Below are 26,513 nucleotides of genomic sequence, written 5' to 3'. Positions count from 1 at the left end.
ACATAAATTCTGATCATACAACTGAACAGGGCTGTACATTTGTCTTCATCATTGATTACGTACCAATCAATAGTGCTTGTAGTTTTTTGTATGTATCCGTACATGTGCTTAAACAGCGGATTCAAATTTCTGAATGTCAGTCTTAAATCTAGTTTCGGATTGTTTTGGCTCTCATGTTTACCCAGCTTAAAAAGGCCACAGCCTTCCCTGACAAATATTACAAGAGCTGAAACTTATCAAAAGAACACAGCCAAGCCGAGACGCCCAGTGGTTTCTATAGCAACCAGCATCTCTCCTCTGAATCCAACACCTCGTTTCCATGCACCATTCAACCCGGGTTCAAAACCCTGTTGCCCCTGATACCGCGTTTCCATGGTAACTGGGCCGACCAGCGTTGGCTGCCAGTCCAAGCAGAAGGCAAAGCAATACCATCCATCCTTTCGCTTCTGTAAACAAATTAATGTCACTTTAACTGCAAGGCCTGCTGGGAAAGGACCGCCAACATCCGGCAAAAACTCTTACTGCATGAAAACAGAGTTTTCGTTCAACTCGGGGAGACTATCAATGGGGGCTCAGGAGCACTGCGGGGGAACTCTGAGCAGCTCAGACTGGCCGTCAATCTGTGCTCATGGAAACAGGGTAGAATTAAGGTTTCTGGCCTTGCTAGGCCAGCCTGACGCAGAGCCTGTGGGTAGCTCTGCCTGGTAGCTGGACCAGCTGCTCAGATAACTGTTCTCACAACCCCTTGCTTCAGTTTGTCCTTCATTTCAGTCAGAGGTCTTTTAAAAATAAAATACAGTAACTTTGTAACAAGAAAAAAAAACAAAAAAACAAACAGGAAGTACTGGCAATCTGTTAAGATGATCTAGTCTAGTCCTGCTACTGTGCAGGCCTGTCCTACAGCTCAGACCTGCCCCTCGATTTTCAAACTCTACCATACACAACAGCAACTCTGCAGCCAGCCAACACAAATTCAGCTTGAATTATTTACAATATTTTACAGAAAAAAAACTTCACCAATTTTGGAAAAATACTTTCTTGATTATCATAGTGTTTTCAAAACTACCAAAATATACATTTTTTTGTTCAAAAGTGATGTTTCAATATTTGACGCAATATTATTTATTTTTTTTAAAAACCTGAAATTTACAGAAAAAATATCCAATAAGCTTCTTTAAAAAAAAAAAAAAAAAAAATTATAACAATAATAAAATTAATAATAATAATAATAATAATAATAATAATATAATAACCCTTTTCTTTCTTTCTTTCTTTCTTTCTTTTTCTTTCTTCTCTCTCTCTCTCTCTCCCCTCTCTCCTTGGAGTTTGGTGATCGTGAAAATGCTTTTGTTACTTCTGGACAAAATAATTAATTAACCCAAAACAAAAAAAACTGAAAAATCTTAATGAAAAAAAACAATTCTTAGCAAGTTTCTAACAAATCACAACACATTATTTTTTTGTTTGTTTTAAAGAAAGCACTACCTACTTCTAAAAAGCAAAGACAAACTGACAATAAAAGCTTAAAAATGCTACCACTGCGAAAATAAATACAAGAAAGAGGGGGAGAGGGAGTGATGTTAGTACAGGAAGGGGAAGAGAATGATCTTCAGTCGGTGGGCGGAGTCAGTTAGAGCTACTGCAGTCAAATCAGTGTGCAGCTTTGTAGGAACGCAACAATAGAAAGAAATTCATTGGTCCACAGTAACTTTAACCCCGCCTTCTTACTGGCAGAGAGGAAGCCTGAAAAAACAAACAGACAAAAAAAAGAGAAATTAATACAAGTGCTTGTGGGTGGAGGCTGGGTGTGAACCAGCGACCCCGCGCAGCGCAAGCCAGCGTCTAAACCACAATGCAGTAGAGCCAGGCTGGTCTTTCAACCTTCTCTCACCTCACCCGCTGGGGGCGGGACACAATCACGCAGCACTGCCTCAAGTGCACGGTTTCAGGTTAGTTGTGGTTGTTTTGCCTAAACCTATAACGACCGGATTCAAGAACTGGGTCGAACTTCCAGTCCACCGCACACATGCATTGAAGAAATCGGTTGGCTTTTCAATGGCGCAGGCAGCGGGGTTACACACTGGCAGAGAATAGGATGTAACACCGGGGATCTGAGAGCTAGCGCGCTCAGCACAGTGCTGAGTTCTCCACTCTTTTGACTGTACTGGGCATTACAAAGCAAAACAGGTTCAATACAGGAAAGCAGTCCGCACCTCGCCCCGCTCTCTTCAGTGGTAGCCGTTTGTGAAAGCTGTGGCAATCAATTGGCCCTGCAAATGAAAAAAAATAAAAAGATTAATAACAAAATCAAGAGGTTAATTTATCTTAGATGGGCTGCCATTTTTCAAAACAGAAATTGCACTGACCCCCAGGCTGTGCCCAAACCCAGTGCTGGGGGCGGGGCTGGCAGCGCTGATGTAACTGCCGACTCCAGAGTCCTGATTGGCTGCGGCATACAGTTCAGCCATGGGGCCGGGGCTGCTGGTGCCAAGGAAGCCCCCAGTGCGAGTCTGGGCGGAGCCTGCGAGAGGGAGAGGAAGAGTGAGACGCTTCCAGTGCAGCCCTGCCAGCAACACACAACAGGAACGCTACAGACCGAATGGAGCCAAACACAGTCACAGTGCAGGTACAGCGCTGGCTCTACTGAGCTAACACAGCCAAAGCTGGGACTCTGCAGTGCCAGCCAGGTACATGCACTGGGTTCTTTCAGCCTCTTTACAATACCTTATTAGAAATCAAGGGCTCTATCCTGGTTAAAAACATACATGTGTGCTACTCTTAAATCACTACCCTAAAAGGGTTACCACTGAAGCGATCACTGTAAAGACAATTCACCTTTGAGATAGCATGTAAAAAAACAAAAAAAAAAAAAAAAAAAAAAAAAACACAGCTCCCTTACATCTCAGATTTGACTGACATTTCGTCCTACATGACGCGTGTTATGAGGAATAATACAACTTCTACATACCTGGTGAGAGAACAAAACAGCACCCCCTACCTGCACCTCTCACCACTGCAGCCGCTGCAGCTGCCGCCGCCATTGGTCCATACGCCGTCAGGGGGATCGCTGGGAAACAAGCCAATGAGAAGAGGCATGAGAGAGCGGCTCGCTGGCGGCGTGCAGCCTGCTACACAACACAACGCGCTCCCTGCAGCGCTGAGCAGCTTCACTGCCCCCAGCGCTCCTCCAGCAGACCCTGGCAAAGCCAGCGCCGCTGCAGCCCAAGTGCAGCAAGGGCTTTGCATGGTTAATCTAAAGATGACATGTTTAGTATACAAGGTTCTGCTCACTAGAAGTGGAAATATGTCTAAGCATGCAGTTTCTTTCTGGAGTTAGTTCGTTATGATGCCATTGCTTTGTGATTGTCCCAGTAAGTACGCACACCTAGCACAGTTTTTATTTATAGCACTTGCTGCGCACGTTTTCTGAGGCTGTGTTGGTTTGCCAGACACAAGGAGGAGCCACAGGCTTGTCACAGCGCTGCTTCTTAAAATTTAAATCTCCGAGGGGAATCCGGCCACAATATACTGTACGTGTGTTCAGAAGTGCAGAGGCAATTACGTTGGACAAAAACAATCACAAGGTTTTTACACCAGTTACATCATTTGGCTTTTTCTGCATAGCCCTTTAAACCATGTGTGCCACTCTCGCACTGGCTAGGTGGCAGCACGGTGCCGCAAGCCTCGCTGGTAAACACGCTAATCACTTCTCTCACTAAGTGCTGACAGCTACAGGGGGAAAGCAGACACTAGGATTGTACTCGTAGCTAGTAATAATATTATACACAGACACTAGGAGTTAACCTGTACCTAGGATTCAGTGTGGTACTGTCCATTGGAGCTGGTGCTGAATAAACAGAATCGTTTCCATCTGACCCAAAAACAATACAACGATCCATTACTGCGACTTAGAGGAGTCGGTTCACTGCTCCACAAATGAAATGCATGCAGCGTTTAGAAATCAAAGAGGAATTCTGCTACCAATACACATCACAAGTTTATTTTAAACAACGCCATTAATGATATTGAAGATTAAGGATTTCTGTGACCTTCTGTGCAAACTCATCCCAATAGCAAAACATATCAATACTCATTAGTTTCTACAGTCAGGAAGTCAGAAGGCAAACACCTGAACGTCTGAATGGTGCAGCGCGGGCCAACTGAGCAGTTTATAGGCTCAATATCCAGCTGCACTTGCATGGTGTGTGACCCCTGACTTGCAGTTGTAATTTTAAAGCCCTTCTCTCCCACCCTCTCCCCCTCAACACCAAGGCAAAGAGAAGGACTGGTAAGCATGCTGCTTGTAAATTCCAGGAGAGTGAACTAACCTGTCATCTCAGAGGGGTGGGGTGAAGTCAGGAGGGGGGTCCTCTCTAAATGGAATTCTAGAATAGAAATGTAAAGAATTCTTTAAAATGCAGAGAAAGAGAGAGATAGAGGGAGGAAGGAAGAGAGGAAAGGGGGCAGTGGGGTTACTGGATCTCTCAATACACAAACAAACCTGCAGGTAGCTCTGGCACTGGGGTTTGGGGTTTGGGGTTTAGGGTTTAAAAAGACAATCAATTGAAAACACAGAGTTCTAAATAGCAGGAGCCATCAGCAAGGGCTAGAGCTAGAGCCCCGATCTGTCTGCCTGACGCCCGTCAAGGGGAGGAGCTGTAAGCCTTGCCCATCACGACTCCGCTGGGTGATCACGCTGGCAGTGCAACAAGCCCTGCATTTAAGAGAGTGCTCAGCTCTCTCCACTGCCAGGTTTGACTGTGTGGGTTTCAAAGCCCTACAAACTGCAATCAAATCCATGAAATTTACAAGCAGCCAACGGGCACCAGGAAACACCCTTCACAGCACAAAGTCCATATTAAAACAAGCAAACGAGAAGCAGCGTTCCCTGTGCGTGTGAGCGGAGGTGTGTGCGAGGAGCTGGGCTGGCCTGAAGACACTGCTTACATCCAAGACATCTGCACTCAACACAATGCAGAGAGATGTGGTTTGAAGTTACACACCCATCTACTGGAAGTGACTGTAACTAGATGGGTAGATTCGTTGTGAAATACCAGTGACGGACCAGTCTGACTGCTTGCTATTTACAGGCAAACCTGTTACATTGGCTGCTCAAGCGATAACGTGAAAAATGACCGATACAGTAGGTAGGTAATCCTGCTTTACAGGCTGGCAGCTTTGAAAGTATTCCAAATATCTACAAATCTCTTCCATTCATTCCTTCATGTGCTTTAAGGAGCGGTGAATGGGAGCTGTGGAGATTACTCACCGGGAAACTGGTAGGTGTAGCCAGGAGTGAGGCCAGTGTAGCCGCGACTGGCATAGGTAGCAGCTTGGAACCCTGGGTAACCTAGAAAAAGACCACCAACACACTAACTATACAGTCTGCAACATCGCACTATACCAAAAGTTATGACACTATCACAGTAAGACGTTATTGTTTTTTTTTTTTTATGTAGAATTAACTGCTTTGGTGCAACCGAGTGCTACCGTAATGAACTGACCAAAAGATCAGACGATGGCGTTACAGCAATGTAGCATTATAACAAAAAGCAGAAATTCAAGCCAGCAGATGGCGCTGGAGAAGCAGGCTCTAAACTAGGAGATGGCAGGGACACAGTCGCTACACTTTGCTCCAGAAGATATTTTACTGGAGCAGTATCTAGTAACTGCACTGCTAGTGCAGACAGCAGGAGGAGGTGTGTCTAAGTGTCCTGCTGTGTCGCTCTGTACCTGCTGTGTTTACAGCAGCCAGGGCTGAGGGCTCCTTAGCCAATCGCAGCGCAGTACTGATCCCTCCAGCCCAGGATAACATGTGACCCTAATCCAGGGAATTAGACAGAAGGGCCCCCAAAGGACAGCGGCTCTGTGCTGCTGCTCCCAGTGCAATCCGTTGCCTTGGTGCGAGGTTGCTGCTTAAAGCAAACTCCCACAGACCCAAAACTAACTCAATGCTGAGACTCTGCAGTATTCACAGGTCTCTCTCCAAGTCACAGCCTCCTCCTGGTTTCTCAAAGGGTATTTCGCGCATGGATAGCGATCTCTTAGTCCCGCTGTCTTACCCAGCATGCCGATTCCCAGCATGAACGCGTCCATCCCGTACGGCATCACTCGGGACCGCCCCCTGGCAGAGCCAGTCGGTGACATCACTTCCTTCGGCTGGGCCTTCTTGCACTCCACCTGCAACAAAGACACTCAGCAATGAGACATGCCCCCCCCCCCCATTAACAAGACAGCCCACATGTCCGATCCCTCCCGTGCTGCGATTGGGTACTCGATGGCTTATCCCAATCCCTCGCTCCCCAGGGTGCTTCTACTCACCATCTTGTTGTTGATTTCGTGGAAGTGAATCTCGCACACTTTCTCTACAACGTCTTCGTTTTCAAATGTCACAAACCCAAAACCTACAAACCAAAACAGAAAAGAAATGAGAAAAGTAAGTACCACACTGCCCCCTGAACCTCAGCTCTAACCACTAGACCACTCTGCATCCTAGAACCTCAGCTCTAACCACTAGACCACTCTGCATCCTAGTCCCACAGCTATAACCACTAGACCACACTGCACCCTAGTCCCACAGCTATAACCACTAGACCACTCTGCATCCTAGTCCCACAGCTCTAACCACTAGACCACACTGCACCCTAGTCCCACAGCTATAACCACTAGACCACTCTGCATCCTAGTCCCACAGCTCTAACCACTAGACCACACTGCACCCTAGTCCCACAGCTATAACCACTAGACCACTCTGCATCCTAGTCCCACAGCTCTAACCACTAGACCACACTGCACCCTAGTCCCACAGCTCTAACTACGCCACACTGCATCCTAGTCCCTCTGCCCTCCAGTACCCCCTTGGTTATCAGCTCCCTCCTCCCGGTTCGCTCAGAGATCTCTGGCCTGTGAACTCCAGGATGGAAACCCCTGACTCCGCACTCCCACCCCCTTGGCGCTCCAGGGAGGAATTAGCGTTGAGCTGCTCCCCGTCACAATCGATCTGTCTGCTGGGCTGAGCAAACAGGTTTACTCTCTAAGCTCTGATTAACCAGAAGGGCTAATTAGTCCAGCCTCATTCCACTTGACCATTTCAGCAAGTATTGCTGATCCATGTCCCTTCCAAAAAAAATACAGCACTGCAGCCAGCCAGCCTGGGGAAACCAAGACTCACAGTGCACCCCCTCCTCTGGGTATCCCCGACACTCAGGCACCTGGGGCTGGAGTTGCTGCATGCACACGTCTGTGCCTTTTTAGAAACGTCCTTGTTTTTAAAAGCCGACGGGGGCTCAAAGGGTTTACTTTCCTTGCACTCCTTGTCCTGGCTGTAAATGCGAAGAACAAGAGTAAAAACACAAAGAAGCGAGGAGGCAGACAGGGACAGGAGACCCACCTCTGTGTCTGTTGGTCGTCTTGTCGAACATCAGCATGGCATCATCCACCTGAGGAGAGGAAGCGAAGGGAATTCAGGCACGACAGGCAGGCAGGCAAACAGCAGCACTAGAACGACACACGCTAACATAGCGCCACATATCCCCACATGCAGAGCGCCATGTGTTTCACCATACAGGGTTACATTCAAATGATAGGGGAGGGTATGACTATGCTTTCATACCAGCGTTCAAGAACCGTTTGCTGAACTACGCTATGGCACTTTGGGTTTTGTATCCCAATGTAAAGGATACATACCTGTATTACAATATGGTATATCATGTAAAGAAAGCATCACAATTCAGTGTAGGGTCAGCTGAGCAGGTGTGTGCTGGGACAGTAACCAGAGCACCACCAAGAGGGAGAATTGCATTATAATAGAGCACAGAACTGGCGCTTCATTTACTTCAGAAACTCGCAAGCAAGCAAATGCTTATTTGACTAGGAGTGCTGGAAAGAGAAAGAAGGAAAGCAAGTACATGAAACATGCGAACAGAAGAAAATGTATTAACGAGAGGAAGTCAGTGCTAGTCCAGTTCCTAATGGCTGAGCCATTTCAAAACTTTTGTCAAGTCAGGTTTTAACTCAGTGTTAACAGCACTGCTAAGTAATCTCACCCAAACCCACACCACTCTGTCTAAAGAAGTGTCTCCTAGCCTCTGTCCTAGAGAAGACAGCGTACTGCGTCAAAGCAAAACTTTACTGGTACTGAAACTTTAAGAGCTTTTAGACAAGGACTGCTCCAGCCCAGGTCCCAGCCATGTCACAGTGTAATGTAACCCAGCAAACCTGGAATGGGATGACCTTGTAGGACTGGCGCTTCCCCTGCTTCAGAGTTCCAGAAGCACAGTCCCCACAGTGCCAGAGAGAAAAAGGGGACACTCTGTACACCCCCTCCGAACCACAGTTAACAACCGCCCGCCCGCCCCCCCCCTGAATTACTCACAGTGCTGTCAGTAAATTGCAATTCAATAGAAGTTTTCAAAAGGTGAGGGGGAGGGGGGGATAAATAAGCTTTTGACAAGCCCAGCGTTCATTCCCTTCCACTTTCTTTCTGCTAAGTTTGCCGTTGCCATGAGGACCCAGCAAAGAATTTTCATAAGACTCGAGCCCCTCGACTCCCCTCTCCGCTCCAGCGCTATTGAAGAGCGTGGGGCTTCTCAGCTAACAGGAGCAGGACAAAAGAGCCCCCAATTCTTTGTTCTATCCTGGCAAAGAGCACGTCCTCTCTCTCTCTCTCTCTCTCTCTCTCTCTCTCTCGGCAATAGTTCTGAATTAGTTCTCCTTTTTTTATTTTTTTGGAAAGTAAGATCTGCTTTTTAATATTTAACTCCCCGCCCCCCTCTGCAACTTACATAACTTACTCTCTATAAGATTACAATTTCTAATTCTGATTTTACAGAACTTTATCCTACTGCCCACAAAGGCAGTGCGAAACAAACTCCCAGTCCGAATACAGCAACACAAGCACCAGAGCGCCCTGCAAAATATTACAGGACCCACAGTCCGAATACAGCAACACAAGCACCAGAGCGCCCTGCAAAATATTACAGGACTCCCAGTCCGAATACAGCAACACAAGCACCAGAGCACCCTGCAAAATATTACAGGACTCCCAGTCCGAATACAGCAACACAAGCACCAGAGCGCCCTGCAAAATATTACAGGACCCACAGTCCGAATACAGCAACACAAGCACCAGAGCGCCCTGCAAAATATTACAGGACTCCCAGTCCGAATACAGCAACACAAGCACCAGAGCGCCCTGCAAAATATTACAGGACTCCCAGTCCGAATACAGCAACACAAGCACCAGAGCACCCTGCAAAATATTACAGGACTCCCAGTCCGAATACAGCAACACAAGCACCAGAGCGCCCTGCAAAATATTACAGGATTCCCAGTCCGAATACAGCAACACAAGCACCAGAGCGCCCTGCAAAATATTACAGGAAACTAACCCAAAGCCCTGAACTGCGGCACACATTTTTGCACGGCAATGCTAAATACTGCACCACACTGCTACACACTGCAGCAAAGACAACCTCTTCACAGTTTAGAATGTGCTTTGATGTAGGTGGAGGAAATGGTATCATACCCCTCCTACATGAACCAAACTATTTTAAGAGGAGAGGCAGTTAAAGAGTTAAAAGGCTTCTCTTGGATTGGCTCGAACCTGCTCTCTCTCTGTCTCTGCACCCCGCCTCCGCTCGCGACATGGGAGGTCGCGTCTCCATGAGGAATTCCAGGAAAGATCCCGCCCTTATATACAAATTCAAAGCAGAAAAGTAAAGCAAACTTTTAAAGTTAACACCAGCAAGATCACCTAAATTAAAATTTTGAAATACTACAAGAAACTCGATAAAGACTCTGTAAAGAAGTGGTTTTTTTTTTATTATGAAGTATTTTTAATATGTATGGAACAGTTTCTCCTTTTAGTAAAACCAGCCCACCCCAAGTGTCACTCTGCCCAGGGCACTCCCTGAAGGTTCTGGAAGGTCCTCCTGGGTGCAGGATTCCCTGCCAACTTGAAAAGGGATACGGCAGTTAGATGACCCGGAGCTCTGGGACAGAGGGCTCACTCGCGGGCACTGACATTTCCAGAACGGCTAAAGGAGGGTCTGGCCTTCCAATTGCTATGAAGAGATGGCCCAACCACTACTCAACCAGGTTTGCAAATGATCAAGGCAGTGAAATACCGTAACAGTACAGGGGCCCTTTCCTGCTAGCGAAACACCCACCCGCTCCTGCACTCTGCAGCAGTGTGGATCAGTTGATAAGGGCAGGATCACACACCGCTCCTGCACTCTGCAGCAGTGTGGATCAGTTGATACAGGCAGGATCACACACCGCTCCTGCACTCTGCAGCAGTGTGGATCAGTTGATACAGGCAGGATCACACACCGCTCCTGCACTCTGCAGCAGTGTGGATCAGTTGATACAGGCAGGATCACACACCGCTCCTGCACTCTGCAGCAGTGTGGATCAGTTGATACAGGCAGGATCACACACCGCTCCTGCACTCTGCAGCAGTGTGGATCAGTTGATACAGGCAGGATCACACACCGCTCCTGCACTCTGCAGCAGTGTGGATCAGTTGATAAGGGCAGGATCACACACCGCTCCTGCACTCTGCAGCAGTGTGGATCAGTTGATACAGGCAGGATCACACACCGCTCCTGCACTCTGCAGCAGTGTGGATCAGTTGATACAGGCAGGATCACACACCGCTCCTGCACTCTGCAGCAGTGTGGATCAGTTGATAAGGGCAGGATCACACACCGCTCCTGCACTCTGCAGCAGTGTGGATCAGTTGATACAGGCAGGATCACACACCGCTCCTGCACTCTGCAGCAGTGTGGATCAGTTGATACAGGCAGGATCACACACCTGCTCCTGCACTCTGCAGCAGTGTGGATCAGTTGATACAGGCAGGATCACACACCGCTCCTGCACTCTGTAGCAGTGTGGATCAGTTAGGAGACAGGCAGGATCACACACCGCTCCTGCACTCTGCAGCAGTGTGGATCAGTTGATACAGGCAGGATCACACACCGCTCCTGCACTCTGCAGCAGTGTGGATCAGTTGATACAGGCAGGATCACACACCGCTCCTGCACTCTGTAGCAGTGTGGATCAGTTGATACAGGCAGGATCACACACCTGCTCCTGCACTCTGCAGCAGTGTGGATCAGTTGATACAGGCAGGATCACACACCGCTCCTGCACTCTGTAGCAGTGTGGATCAGTTGATACAGGCAGGATCACACACCGCTCCTGCACTCTGTAGCAGTGTGGATCGGTTAGCAGACAGGCAGGATCACGCATCACAAGCCCCAGGCAGCATTCCAGACGGTACTCGCCGCCTTTAATCCCGCTATCCCGCTCACAGAACAGCGGGACAGACACATCGGGAAAGGGGGGTAAGCGCAGTGTTCTACCTGTTGGGGGGAGGCCATTCTAAAGGGGGGCCACATGAGCACGCAGAGAAGGGGCTGTAGCGCAAAGCACTGACCACCAAGACACTTGTGTTTCTGTTGCAAGTCTGATAAGTTTGGTGTGGTGGCCCAGTTTCCTGACCGCTTCAGTTTTATCACACAGAGAAGCCTGATCCAGAGACGAAATGTATATCATATCCCAAACAGAGGAAACCGGATCCAAGAGACCCAATGGCCAGTTAAAACAGGGATTAGACACGCAGCCCTCATAGCTATTCACTCTCCCAGACAAAAGACAGCTCATTGCCTGCCTCTCTCACTCCTCCCTCCTGCCTCCTTGGGACCTGCTCTCTCAGTCCCAGCTTCCCTGCCCCTCCCCTCCTCTATGAGCGACACCTGAAGGAAGATCCTGCACCTGGTGCATTGGCAGATCCCCACTATGAGCCTGTTTCCAATTAAAGCAAAGGTTTTCACATTCCAAAATAGTTCTGAGGGTGTACTATAACTGCAGACAGCCAAGCATATCAGTTCTACAAAGCCTTGCAGCAAGAAGCCATATCCTTCCAAATTACTCAAACAAAACATGAATTTAGCCGCACCTTCACAGACTAAAGTACAGCAAAACCTCACGCAAACTATGTCATAAATGATTTGTGATGTGAAACTGTCACTCTGCTCAAAAAACTGTCTATAAAAACGTACTACCTTTTACACACTAGGGATGAAAATCAGGCCCGTTGCAGAGCACTTTCACCCATTCCAGCTTGCTTTGCCAGTGTGTAGATAACAAGCTCAGGCGTTTCTTGTTAAAATTCTAATGAAACCAGCATTGGATCAAACTGCTATGCAATGGGGGCCTTACAGCCTTGCCCACTTCTAGCCTTCTTGCTCAATTGCTTTTGTTCATTGTGCTTCTGTGTATTGAACTCATGTTTGAAAGTTGCTCTGTTTGTTTTTTTTCTGTGGGTTTCTGACCAGTTTTTCTTGAAAACGAGATAGATCTCTAAATGGGGATGTGTGTGTATATATTATATATATATAATATATTTATATATATATATATATATATATATATATATATATATATAATTACACACACGCTCCTCTGTGGAGTTCACTACAGCCTCAAACTGGAAGGCCAGTGTTAAGATAACTTCTAAAAAGTTTTGCAATAAAAGCAAGCTATACATACAGGTATATAAATAAATAAACAGAAGACAAGAAAGGATTCCTGCCCCAACAAGCAGTGCTTAGTCACAAGCCCTACAGAGGATTCCGGGCGCCATAGCAACCGCGGCAGAGATTAGCAGGCTGTTGTGCAGCAGCCAGGCAGCCAATGAGAACAGAACGTTTTTCAAACACTCCAGCGCTAAGTCTGAGTGGCAGCCATTCCGGCGTTAACCGTTAACTCTTTTTGTTGTTGGCGTGAATGCCCCCCTGCCGAGTGCTGTGGCTCTCTCCCTCTCTCTCTCCCTCTCCACTTCACTCCACTCCACTCAGGCGTTGACCGTTAACTCTTTTTGTTGTTGGCGTGAATGCCCCCCTGCCGAGTGCTGTGGCTCTCTCCCTCTCTCTCTCCCTCTCCACTCCACTCCACTCAGGCGTTGACCGTTAACTCTTTTTGTTGTTGGCGTGAATGCTCCCCTGCCGAGCGCTGTGGCTCTCTCCCTCTCTCACTCCCTCTCTCGCCCTCTCCTCTCCATTCGGACAGCTATATCGTGCCAGAGCTGAATTAGACCCGAACAAAAGAACCTGCCTGGGATAGCTCCGCTAGGCCATGTAGCCATGGCAACCGCAGCTTGAAGGAGGGAGGCCCCATCACAGCTGTTCGATCAGATTAGTTCAAGCTCTGATAATCCTCTCCCCACCTTCAAAAAATAACAACAAAACTCTACAGCTATCTACAGCCCAGCGATCTCAAACCAGGGTCTGACCTCCCTTAAACAAACAAACAGGACAAAAAAAAAAACAGATGGATTTGTGACCTTATAGTTAAGAGTGAGGCAGTGTGATCTCATAGACAGAGGGGCTGAGAGGGAGGCAGTGTGATCTCATAGACAGAGGGGCTGAGAGGGAGGCAGTGTGATCTTATTGACAGAGGGGCTGAGAGGGAGGCAGTGTGATCTTAGAGAGGGGCTGAGAGGAAGGCAGTGTGATCTTAGAGAGAGGGGCTGAGAGGGAGGCAGTGTGATCTTATAGACAGAGGGGCTGAGAGGGAGGCAGTGTGATCTTATTGACAGAGGGGCTGAGAGGGAGGCAGTGTGATCTTAGAGGGGCTGAGAGGGAGGCAGTGTGATCTTATTGACAGAGGGGCTGAGAGGGAGGCAGTGTGATCTCATAGACAGAGGGGCTGAGAGGGAGGCAGTGTGATCTCATAGACAGAGGGGCTGAGAGGGAGGCAGTGTGATCTCATAGACAGAGGGGCTGAGAGGGAGGCAGTGTGATCTTATAGACAGAGGGGCTGAGAGGGAGGCAGTGTGATCTTATAGACAGAGGGGCTGAGAGGGAGGCAGTGTGATCTTAGAGAGAGGGGCTGAGAGGGAGGCAGTGTGGTCTTAGAGGGAGGGGCTGAGAGGGAGGCAGTGTGATCTTAGAGAGAGGGGCTGAGAGGGAGGCAGTGTGATCTTATAGACAGAGGGGCTGAGAGGGAGGCAGTGTGATCTTATAGACAGAGGGGCTGAGAGGGAGGCAGTGTGATCTTATAGACAGAGGGGCTGAGAGGGAGGCAGTGTGATCTTATTGACAGAGGGGCTGAGAGGGAGGCAGTGTGATCTTAGACAGACGGGCTGACAATTTCAATTAGACTACTTGAGCAGAGCTCAGCAGCTCTTGCTCCCAGTGTGGCAGTGATTACAGTGGAAAAGTCATACTGAGCTGAACCATTACAAGCCTCTCCACTTACAAAACACTTCAATCTCTACTTGCTTCTGAGACCATTACCGGGCCAGTGCAGCCTGGGAGCTAAAAGAGGTCCACTGATTTCCCAAAAGACCAGCAATAGCAGGCTTGTTGTTATGTTTTCTCGTATTTCTACTCAGAGCCAGGGAGGCACTAGTGCCTGCGTCGTGTATAACAAGACACCCAGCAGGAGCTACACTAGACAAACCAGCCCCAAGATCAGCAAACACTTAGTGCAGGTAGAACAGTCCGATTTCTATTTAGCAGGTGCATTTATCCAAGGTGACTTACAGAGACGAGGGTGTGTGAACTATGCACCGGCTGCACAGTCACTTACAACAACAACAACTCACCGCGAGTCAGTGTGCGAGTCTCCTGGTTACAAGCCCTTTCCTTTAACCACTGGACCACACAGCCTCCTTACACAGTCCGATCAAATCTGCTTTAGGTGCAATTTCTACAACGATTACAGGTCAATTACTGTCCAAAAGCATTTCATAGTCATGCCAAAAATGTGAGTAATGCAAGCTTCATGTTTCTCAAAATGACAAGTGAAAACAATATAAAAAAGAGAGAGAGAGAGAGAGAGAGAGAGAGAGAGAGAGAGAGAGAGGAGAGAGAGCGCAATTGCAGAGCTGAGGCTGGTTGCAGAGTATTAAGTTTAAGTATAACACTAAAGGATACAACTTCCCATAACTAGGCTTTAAGCTGCTTTCTGCAACTCCCTTAAACTCAAGGGACACAAGGGGAGGAGTCAGGGACAGGAACATGCTGAGAGGAGGTGTGGTGATGAGGAGAGGGGAGGAGCCAAGGACAGGAACATGTTGAGAGGAGGTGTGGTGATGAGGAGAGGGGAGGAGTCAGGCACAGGATCATGCTGAGAGGAGGTGTGGGGATGAGGAGAGGGGAGGAGTCAGGCACAGGAACATGCTGAGAGGAGGTGTGGTGATGAGGAGAGGGGAGGAGCCAAGGACAGGAACATGTTGAGAGGAGGTGTGGTGATGAGGAGAGGGGAGGAGTCGGGACCCACCTTGCCGAACTGATCGAAGTACTGCTTGACGTCCTCGATGGTGGTGTTGACAGACAGGCCACCCACAAAGATCTTCTTCGTCCGGGTCACTAACTGTGGGGACAAAGAGGAGCTCAGGTAAGAGAGGAGCAGTCCATCACTAGAGCAAACTGCCTCCCAGAAACACAGTGACTACACTCTAACCACACTGCCTCCCTCACTCCCAGTGCTTCAGAGCTCTAACCACACTACCTCCCTCACTTCCAGTGCTTCAGAGCTCTAACCACACTGCCTCTCTCACTCCCAGTGCGTCAGACCTCTAATGACACTGCCAGTCCCTCAGCCATAACCACACTGCTTGCCTTCTTCCTACTCTCCCAGTCCCACGGCTCTACCCTCTACGCCACACCACCTTCCTCCCTCCCAGCCCCTCAGCTCTGACCACACTGCCTCCCCTTCCCCTCCCAGCCCCTCAGCTCAGGTATTCCTATCAGTGAAGCACAGCCTGTCATACACACACCCCGCCTTGACAGGGAGCAGACAGCAAACTCCAGCCAGCGTTTGACACAGATGCCATGGAGACCTGTGCAGTCTGTTTGGGACGGAGGGAGACATTGCAGACCACAAACAAGAGTTTCGACCATCCCCTCAGCTCAGGGTCACGACCTTCACCACACCCCCCCCGCCAAGGACAATGCACAGGAGCATGGGCAGGCAAGGGGAGGGGATTACTGCCCAGAAACAGAGGGGGCGTCATTCACAGAGAGGTTTATACTAGATGGCATCTGCACGATTTCCACCGCCCCGGTCCTTTTCTTGCAAAACCAAACGAACCAGATTAATAAGCAATACTTTAATTATATATTCAGTAGCTGAAGGGAGATGAACAGCACTGTAATTCTATCGAAGGGAAAACTGAACGGCTTCAAGATCTGGATTGAAAAATTAAAAAATCGGGAACAGTTTTAATGCCATTAATATTTTGTAACTTGAACTCAAGTTTCCATCCATGGATTCAGTTAACGTTGTTGAACAGGAGCCCATAATGAAAGGGGTACCCCTGGACTGCAGGCGCCCCTTCATCGACCAGGCTGAGCCAGAACACATGGTCCTAATTACCCTGCAGCCACGTGGCCTGAGCTCAGGGATAATCTCCACTGACACCCCCCCTCTGCAAATCTCTGGAAAACAGCCCATGCTGACACTAAAGTACCTTCTGTCATCCAATTACTTAACTGAATTAACCCAACTTCTACCGCTCACCTCCCTCCCCCCACATCAATTAGCCACTGCCTGCCTCTTTCCTTCCCTCTAAGAACACTGAGCTAAATTCAATGACAAGCGTGTGGCGTGGAAGTCTCTCTCAAGGTCTTCGAGGACAGCGTGTCCCTGGATTTATTACGGGTCTTTGAGTACGAGGAGACTGGTTAGATCCAGTTCCAGGTTTCATTCCTGAGGCACTAGTGGAAGACCAAAGGTTTACATCCTGTTGCTAGGCTCTGAAATCAGAACTTTTCATTTGTGTAAAAGCAGGTGATCTGACCTCTGACCTCAACAAGTTCAGAGCCGTTCTAAACAGCAGGAAGCTGTCCTACAGCTCCCACCTCTATGGATTAATTTCTTTTTAATTGCTTTTCTGTTGCTTAATAAAACAGCTCTGAATAGAATTTCCGCCTCTATATTTGAGGACGAGCAGCAGTGCAGGTTTATTTAGCAACAAAACAACTAGACACCTTTAAAAGCCTCTTTCAGGTGGCCTGTATCAGGTGTCCATGCACAGTGGGCGGAGCTTCACGGCACATCTGGACTCTCTTAAGGGACAGCTCTGCCCCATAACCCAAGCCCTCGGCAGCATCTATTGTTTACTGCCCAGGGTGGGGCAGGGAAACCCGAGGAGTTTGTTTTCTTCTCCGAAAAAAAAGAAATGAAAAGGATCGACTTACCTTGGGCTGTGCTCGACGGGGGAACGCCACTTTTGGGTCAATCTGTGAGAAAACAGAAGACGACAATTAACCCTGCGCTCTCCATTCACAACCCAGACCCAACGCAATCATGGATCAGAGGAGGGTAACACCCCCACACCACTCACACTTCAAAAGCAGGCTCTTCCTTTCCCTTCTCACACCTGAAATGAGGTCCCTTGAGTAATCCAGTCATGTCCTGCTCTCAGTTTAAATGCAAGGTTGTAACAAGCACAGGTCAGCCACTGCCAGGCCCCTTGATGGAAAGCAGAGCAAAGGCGTACTTTTACACAACCGTTCAAAATGCGTTCGGGACTGCAAACTGCTTTGAATTCCACGTACTCTTCTCAGTCGTATTTCAGCGTGCATGGCAAATGCTGGATCGCTGTCTCAGCCAGGCTCACGCGACCAGTGAGATGTGCATATCGACCGTGGGGTTCAAAATGACAACTCGTTTCCTTTAAAAAGCTTTTTACTGAGGAGCAGCCTCTTGAGGGCTCTCGTTCGCAAGGGTGTCCCAGGAGGAGCAGCTAGAGGGATTGAGAGTCATGCACTCACTCGGCCGTTTAGCAGGTGAACAATCTCGTATGATGTGGTGCTGTATACTTGTCACGTAGCAGTATTGACACAAACGTGATCTACTCTATAAAACGCGATACAGATTGGGATACAAGCTCAGGCAACGTAACTGGAGCTACAAACCAAGAGACTGTGATCATTAGGTGGAAACAAGAAGTTCCAACTGGCTGCAGAGCCCCTGAACCCCCCCCCCTGCTAGGATGGGGGGGCTCCCCCGAGGGGGGCCGGCCCCGTAACTGTCACAAGCAGCTGTGCTCCAACACAGACGCACGCAGGACCGCGAGCCCAGCTTGCACTTCACAGCATCGGCACACTTTCCTATTGATTTCATCTACCCCTCGAGTTCAGCAGTGACCCGCTGTCTGTCTGTTCCGCGGAGGATACTGATCACAAGCAAGCCTGCCACGCTGGAGCCCGTTTCAGAGATTATATTCTATCAAGGAAGCAAGCAGAGGGATGCGTAGACAGGCTGTTGCTGAACTACAGGCTCCTGCACCCGTCCTCAAATACACAGCGCTATCACGCAGCGTTAGCAGTGTGCATGTTACCAGCCACTGCTAGCAGAGCCTGCAGTCCCACAATGTGCTGCACCATTACATACAGTCTTTAACAAGCTGCCTTTTCAAGCCACTGTCTGTAGGAGAGGAGGAGGATTAATATCGTAGGCAGGGTGCACATTTTGGGTCTGCTGCTACAACACAGCTTATTACCCTGAGCTGCAGAGGATCCAGACCCAAACTCCCAAAGAGCAGCGAGGAAGTTTGTGGTAAATCCTTGCTTATTATTTAGTTCACTTATTTGTTCGTTTTTCAACTGGCTGACTAGCAGACCTGCCAGTACAAGTTCCCTCTGCTGTATTAAACATGCTGGCTCTCAGACAGCCAGTTCGGAGTTGCCTCTGGTCGTACTGAATGAAGAGTTCTCTGCACTGATCATATTGACGCAAGACCAGGCTGTGCGAGTTTAGCTCATTCGAACGGAGACCTCATTAACACGAGCGATTATACAAGCTGGAGACTTTCTCAAACAAACAATGGGTCCTCTCCCAGCTGCCCGGCTTTGGCTGCTCTCTCTATTGACTGGTCTGTCTGGCCTGGCACAGATCGGAAAGGGAACATACTTTGTGTGAGAGCGTTTGAGAAAATACTCAAGGTTTTTTTTTTTTTGTTTTAAATTGTGTAGTTTTTTGTTACTTGTTTCAAGCTCTAATTGTATAGTGCCTGAAGGAAAACAAAGCGCCCACATTGGGCACAGTGAGTCTTGTGTGTAGTTATCTCTGCCATGCCAGGTTTAAATGGGCACCATTTCAGAACAAATAACATTTGTATGTATCACCGGCTGCACTTTCAAAGTGTTTCCTCCGTTTGTTACTTCTCTCTTATTTAAAACAAGAATCAAAATCACGTTGGTGTCAGGGAATTAAAAACAGAAACACGAAGTCTGCTCGGGAGGACTTCAGATCGATAACATAGCGGTTTGGTTCTGGTTTTAGAAAATGAGTTAAAGGCTTTGAAACTGCGGTCTTCAAATCCTCATCACTGACACTCGGCCACACCCCTGCCCCACAAATACAGCAGGTCCAGAGTCTCTGTTTTAAAGCTTGCAAACCACACACTGCTGTCACCCAGAAGTCAACCAGAGCCTATTGGTGACCCAGAAGTGAAGAGCAGGACTGACGCAGCCCTGACGCATTCCTGACGGCTAGAGCAAACAGCCCTTCTAAAAACAGCAGTGTTAATCCTGTGTGAAAGAGCACCATTCAGAAAGAATCTGTCTCCAGAGACTCCGGATCCTCACTCCATTCTCCTGGCAGAGCCCGACTGGAGAGGAGCAAGTTCATGGAAGAGCCAGGGGAGCCCTGCCAGAGACGCGTGCAAGAAACGTAAAGATTGCACTCTGCTGAGCTTGTTCCATTGTCTCAGTGTGCTTATTATTCATCCAGAACTTCAAAAAAACACGGAAAATATAAATAAGCAAAGTAGACAAAATGTAGGCAGATGTTTCTCAAATCTAAAACATTCCTGGAACAACTGCTGCCTGGGACACAGCAGGACCATTTAAATTAGCAATTTTCAAATTCTAGATCTTCATACACACACATGTACATAAATCTACATAGACCTAAAACGCAATCAACATTAAAAGCACTGGTCAGCCCCCAGCTTTCCCAGTACAAACAACCCACCACAGAGAGTGTCTCCTCTAGCAACGACACGGCCCCCCCCCCCCCATTCAGAACCCTGCGCTCACACACACACACGCGCCATTCCACAGCACTGAAGGGGCCCACAGCCACACGGTAATCTCAGAACAAAAAAGCAATCAGGTTTAAACCCAATTAAAGCAGGCAGAACAATTGCAAACACAGAAGCGCCTCTGTTGCTTCGGGGGGGGGGGGGATAAGTTGTTCCAGGCAGGCGATGGTCGATGGTGTGTAAACTCATGTTTACTGAAAATAAATGTGTTTCTGTTTTGTGGAGCATATCCTTTAACCAGCAGTCAGCAGCATCAGCAGACAGGGGGAGAGTCCAACTGCTCGGCTCTGACCAGTTTAACATCACCTACAACCTTAGGATTGAGACCAAAAAAAACATACACCCTAAATGAGCATAATTCAAAGCTTATTTAACATTGTGTGATCACAGAAACTGCAACACGATATCACAGGAGTCTACCGGAAGCTGTGAAAGTAGTACAGTATTTCACGTTAGATTTTCAAATGTCACATTTCTGAATGCGTCAGTTTCTCGCAAAGTATGTGGAAAACCACAAAGCAGCGTGTAATTCAATATGTTAACGTAACACTATTCAGAAGGTTTCATTGGACTTTAAGCAAAATGTGTGAATTCTAGGTTGATGCTAAACCTTGGGCCGTAGCTGTAGAGCAAAGGCTCGGGTAGAATCCTATATAAACACCTTTAGCAGATTTACCTGCAGCCTCCATGCTGAGATTAGGCCAGTTGCATGATATGCATTTGATGGAAAGCCTGATATGAATCAGGTTTCAACGGTGATCAGCTCACTATCACACTGCATCAATGAGTACTTTTCACTTCCAATAGTCACACAGCCAGACCGTCAGGGTAGAACAGCTCCTTATAGGGGTTCACAACTGCCCCTTTCCTGCAAACTCTAGAGCAGCAAACCTTTATCTAACCCAGTCCCTATTAGCAGCTGCACCCCCCCCCCCCCCCCCCCCCCCCCCCCCCGGCGCGCGCAGATTGGACCTGACCCTGGGGGCCCCACCCCTGTGGACTGGCTCTTTGTCTCTGTGGTTAACAGCGCTGCGCTGCCCAGCTGGACGAGGCTCGTGGGAAACCAGCCCCACAATCCATCCTCCAAAAAAAGAGATGTCACACTGGGGTCAAGAGTCACACAGGATTCCCACTAATCACATCACTCAAATATATAATCGGGACTAAAACATATTCCTTTATGACACTCATTCACTTTCAATCACATTTTCATGTTGGTTTCTTAAACAGTCTTAATGTTTTGTGAACTCAGGTTTTATAACCAGTAAATCAGGACTCTGGGTGTTTTTATTTATGGATTGATTTTTCACACTCGATTTTCAATGCTCCTCTCCAGTAAGAGTTGACAGACCCTGTCCCCTCCACAGAGGAGCTCCTTTCACACCCCTGTGGCTGCAGCGCAGCTCAGCCTCTGCTCCACACACAACCACGGCAATTCACACTAATGACAAACAGCCATTTTATCAGCTTTGAGTATTTCCCTTATCACTTATCCCATCACGACCTCATGACTTCCGTACACAGAAGACAAGTGACTAAATACACAGGTCAAGACATTGGATTTACACTACCTCCCAGAGACTCAGCTCTAACCAGTAGGCCACACTGCCTCCCAGTCCCTAAGCTCTAACCACCAAGCCACACTGCCTCCCAGTCCCTCAGCTCTAACCACTAGCCCACACTGCCTCCCAGCTCTAACCACTGGACCACACTGCCTCCCAGTCCCTCAGCTCTAACCACTAGACACATGCACCTAACTGGCTGTTGACAGCACATGGATGTAAAACAGGTTTTTCTGTAAGAAGGGTTTGAGTCTAATTTTCTGGCCTGCAGACAATTATTCAAACTACCCATCTTGTTAAAGCATCTGAAAGCCTCTATAATCTAGAGCCCGCAAGCCAAGCTCCAGCAATGGGCAGCATCGACTTGGAGGTCCCCTGTCAGGCTCCCTGGAGAAGCCGTGACGCAAGTGCTGAAGGTGGGCCGAGGCAGACTGACACCCAGCCTGGAGGCAAGGGGATCCAGCCCGAATAAGGGGATAAAACACCACGCCCAGGGGACCAGGGCACCAGGTGCCAGAGCTCCCCGTCAGTGCAATCAGCCTACTGGAAATCATGCAGACTGCAGAACAAACTGCACATGGAAACTGGGATCTGCTGCTCCAGGGGAACACAAATCAGAAGCATGTTTCAAAGCCTGCATTTGTGGAGACAGAGCCCTGGCACCACAGCAAACTGCAGACAGAGAATCCTAGCTCCAAATAAACCTGAAAGAAACAATCAATACCACAGACTAGAGGCAACATTGCATTAGGCTCCCATCGTTGCTGTTTTAATCCAATATTGCACTTGCCAAGATAGAAATAGCGCAGTGCTATTTCCGTCTGAATTAAGAACCTGCTTCCCCACCCCCCTCAGACAGACAGTCTTAACCTTGCAAAGCACAGTAAAGACATACAGTTAAAAGATCCTCCAACGAGATCAAAACTAGGCTGACAGCGAGTTTGCAAGATCCCTTCCTTTGCTGTAGTCTTGGTTACGTGCAGGAAATACTTGTGCATTACAAGCATTGCCGCGTTTATCTGTACCAGGACTTAGAGGACAGTACTTTGAAACACGAGTCACAGAACCACACCAGACAAACACAGGTACACTGCAGAAAATCCAGAGTCAAGAAAAGAGGAAACATTATTGAGAAACCAACTAGCAGAAAAACAGGCCAGCTTTAATGGTATCGCATCGGAAGGAAATATTACTAAAACCGTGTTTGTTCCCTTGGTTTTTAGTACATTTGCCATAACCTATTTTTATTGCCACGCAAGATGACAACAAGCCCAACTTCAAAGGACTTGGTGGGGGAAGCAGTGTCTATTTTTTTCTTCTAAGAGGAATAAATGAACAGACATCAGTGGTTTTTGATGCAGTGGCAAACTTTCTCCATACTTTCCTATACTTGTGCAGCTGGTGCTACATTCTTCTCTCTCTCTCTCATACACACAAGCACACTTAAAAAAAAAAAAAAAAAAGCTGCATTTACAGAGGTTGTGCCACATCAAATAAATCTGAAGCACTTCTCCTCTGAATGTATTAAAGGGCCTGTCAGCGCTCCCTCCCTATACCCCCCAGGGCTGCCCTTTGTAAGTCATTTCCATAGAGATACAGAAAGCATGCATTGTCATTGCACAATGGCTCAGAGGAGGGCTACAGCCTCCCTGTCCATCGCATTGCCTGTGTGTCTATTGGTTATATTAAGTTCACGGCACGTCTTAGATCTGGTCAATGGAGTTTATGCTTGCTAACCCAGTTTCGTACCTTCTCTCAAAAGGGGGCTCCTGTGCTGTTTTCTAAAGAGCCCAGTGTAAAAGGCTCGGCCCCTTTAAAAAATAAAAGAGAGCTTCTTTTGTGCATCCTGCCTTTAACAAGTTCCCCCTTTGCCGGTCCTCTTGTTGCCATGCCAATGGACACCAAGTGAGAACGCTTTTATTTTCTCTCCGAACAAACTCATAAAAACACACAATTAAAAAAAGGGGGGAAGCTTTGAGAGAGAGAGAGAGAGAGAGAGAGAGAGAGAGAGAGAGAGAGAGAGAGAGAGTTTTCATTATTTAAGCAATTGGATACTTTGTGAACCTCTCGAACACAAACAGTCCTCAGAGTATGCAGACAGAGTGGGCTCCCCAGCTGCAACATGTGTACATTAGAGATCCCCCCCCCCCAATACCTGCAAATCTCTAAACACCTTAGCTGCTTCAGAAATAAATAATATATATATATATATATATATATATATATATATATATCATATATAAAATATATATATCTGACATCACTTTCAATCGGAAATGCATATACACGTTAGATTTGTATATTAACTTACGGTTTTGGAATCCAGTTCGTGTCTGGGCTGTGCCAGAACTTTATCTACGCCAGTCTGATCTACGAAAGTAACGAATCCGAACCCCCTGAAATATAATAACAAAAATGAATGTATGTGTGTGTGTGTGTATATATATATATATTAAACAGTAAACACATTCTATGCGGCGCGTCAGGATTCCAGTTGGTCTCTACAATGTCTTACCTTGATCGCTTTGTAACTGGATCTCTCATTACCATGCACTCCTTCACGTCCCCGAATTTTCTGAAATGTTCCTTGAGTCCCTCTACAACACAAGAAAGCGTGGGGGAGTACGGTTTCAATCGCGGGGAGGCGAATCCCATTGCTGCACCCATGTGTTTACTTATTTCAAATGATTTAAAAGCATTTCTCTTTCGTCGCGGGGGAAAACGAAATTACAGCAGGAACAACACAAAGAAACCACTGTTCTAGCGTGTGTCTGTCTCGGTTCTCAACTGAAAAAAATGCTCTTTTATTGTACGGGAGAGAGACTTAAAATGTGAGTGACCAGCCGTCTATTATTTAAAAAGCTCCCGTAAGAACTTTGCATTAAAAAAAAAAAAAAAAAAAACAACAACACAACTTGTTTTATTTTGGTCTGAAACTCCTCGTGTTTGTTTATTTATTCAATTATTATTATTGTTGCTTTTATTGCTATCAAACCCCATATACACCGCTAAAGTATTTCTCTCCCCTATAGAACCGCGGGGTTCCGAAATCAACAACATCCCCACTTCGGGCACAGCAGGAAAAAACAACAGAGCAACATACAAAAAGTTACAAGTTAGTGTCGCTCACCTTGCGTGGTCTGCCAACTCAAACCCCCGATGAACATTTTGCTAAACGAGAAAGGAGAGGAGGGAGAGAAAGAAAAAAAAAGAGAAAGAAATACAATTAAAATGTTTTTTAATTCACAAAGATGCAACTCAATCGGCCATGTTGGCAACGGGAGATCCACGAAAAAAAAAAAAAAGTAACTTGGGCCGTTAGATCCATTTGTAAGAAAAACACACGAAAAAAATAACCCCCCTTCCCCTCGAAGCTTGATCACGCAAATAAAGTTGAAATGCCATAAATCAGATCTCGCTCCAGCGTACAAAATAATACGCATCGCATTAAAAAGGACGGCAGTATAAAACACGCTCGCTTGTTGAAGAATATCAGCGATCCCGGTGAATGCGGACTCCACATATATATAGAGAAGTAGGGTTTTCTATTTCATTTATTTTTACCAGGGGTCGTGGGGGGAATCCGGAGAGGACAGGCTAGTCTGGCTCCCTTCTGTCTCCATTCGTACCTCTATTTCCCTGCCAAGGGCCCAGTGAATGTAGCGGTGGATTCACTGGGGATAGAGAGAGCAGTGAGAGGGGGGGCGGGCCAGATGGGCATGTGTCTGTTTCCCTCCTCCTAACTAACCCGGAGCCTGGAGCAGCGAGGGGACGGAGGGAGGGGCCAGCACCGCACACACAAAAAGCACCGAGACTCCACCTCTCTCCCTCCACCTGAGCCGAGGAAGGGGGCAGCGCCGAGCGAGCTAGCGGGACCGTCCTTCAGCGGCAGGCAGTAGTCTAACCGCCTCGGGACTGTGTAAACTTCCTCCTCGATGAATGGAGCCCGCATAGGCACATACACATACACACAGCTCTGTGTTAATACTGTGCGCTTGTGTATTTCTCAGCACATAACATATCGCTGTTCTTTATTAACGGAGTCACTGTAACACTACTAGTAAACAGATACATAGACCAATTGTCACTTTTGCTGCCAAACAAAAAAACAAACCATTTATACAACCGTTATTGGGAATAGTCTACCAGCTTGCCGAAGTGAACGGACCCTTATATATGTTCTGATGCGTGTAAATTAATAACATACGAAAAACCCCAAAGTAACACCGCCACACGAGAATACGGTGTTAGGGTCTCAGAGTGAATTAAATACAGTATGTATATATAAAAGATTATGATGATGATGATGATGATGATGATGATGATTATGATGCAGCCAGTCTCCTCTCTTTCACAATGTTCTGTTGTTGTCCATTAATAAAGAATGGTTGCTGGCTGCACACTGCTGTGAATGCCAGGGCTGATCACACAGGTCTTAATCCCATGTGATATCCTCTCTCTCTCTCTGCCCGGACTCACTCAGTGCCCCATTGTTAAACCCTGGAGGAGTTCTGTTAGAACTCAAAGCACAGACACGGACCCTCTCTCAAAACTCAAGCTCATCATCAACCCACAGACCCATGTGTGAACATCAAGCCGTGTTTCATTGTGATGAGTTAGACTCACCTCATCATCAACCCACAGACCCATGTGTGAACATCAAGCCGTGTTTCACTGTATGAGTTAGTCTCACCTCACCATCAACCCACAGACCCATGTGTGAACATCAAGCCGTGTTTCACTGTGATGAGTTAGTCTCACCTCATCATCAACCCACAGACCCATGTGTGAACATCAAGCCGTGTTTCATTGTGATGAGTTAGTCTCACCTCATCATCAACCCACAGACCCATGTGTGAACATCAAGCTGTGTTTCACTGTGA

General features: G+C 47.5%; 1 protein-coding gene across 5 annotated transcripts; it reads right to left on the bottom strand.

Moving 5' to 3' along the window:
• Positions 1-1,311: 1,311 nt before the first annotated feature.
• Positions 1,312-25,361, bottom strand: LOC121297380 (RNA-binding protein Musashi homolog 1). Of its 5 annotated transcripts, none has more exons than XM_041223674.1 (15): positions 25,195-25,355; positions 24,761-24,801; positions 24,146-24,227; positions 23,942-24,026; positions 17,217-17,258; positions 15,295-15,387; positions 7,391-7,439; positions 6,322-6,404; positions 6,063-6,180; positions 5,270-5,350; positions 4,329-4,385; positions 2,969-3,067; positions 2,367-2,521; positions 2,214-2,270; positions 1,312-1,743 (listed from the first exon to the last, which is right to left on the bottom strand). In XM_041223674.1, the coding sequence occupies exons 1-14, from the start codon at positions 25,251-25,253 to the stop codon at positions 2,229-2,231; spliced, it is 1,086 nt and encodes a 361-aa protein (XP_041079608.1). In that variant the 5' UTR covers positions 25,254-25,355; the 3' UTR covers positions 1,312-1,743; positions 2,214-2,228. The 5 variants fall into 5 exon arrangements, with proteins under 5 accessions (XP_041079608.1, XP_041079609.1, XP_041079610.1 ...); XM_041223675.1 differs by having other exon boundaries at positions 2,999-3,067; positions 25,195-25,354; XM_041223676.1 differs by lacking the exon at positions 4,329-4,385 and having other exon boundaries at positions 25,195-25,361.
• Between the last annotated feature and the right edge of the window lie 1,152 nt (positions 25,362-26,513).

The sequence above is a fragment of the Polyodon spathula genome, chromosome 22, assembly GCF_017654505.1.
Source record: "Polyodon spathula isolate WHYD16114869_AA chromosome 22, ASM1765450v1, whole genome shotgun sequence".
NCBI lineage: Eukaryota > Metazoa > Chordata > Actinopteri > Acipenseriformes > Polyodontidae > Polyodon > Polyodon spathula.
This window is presented reverse-complemented; position numbering and strand designations above follow the sequence as displayed.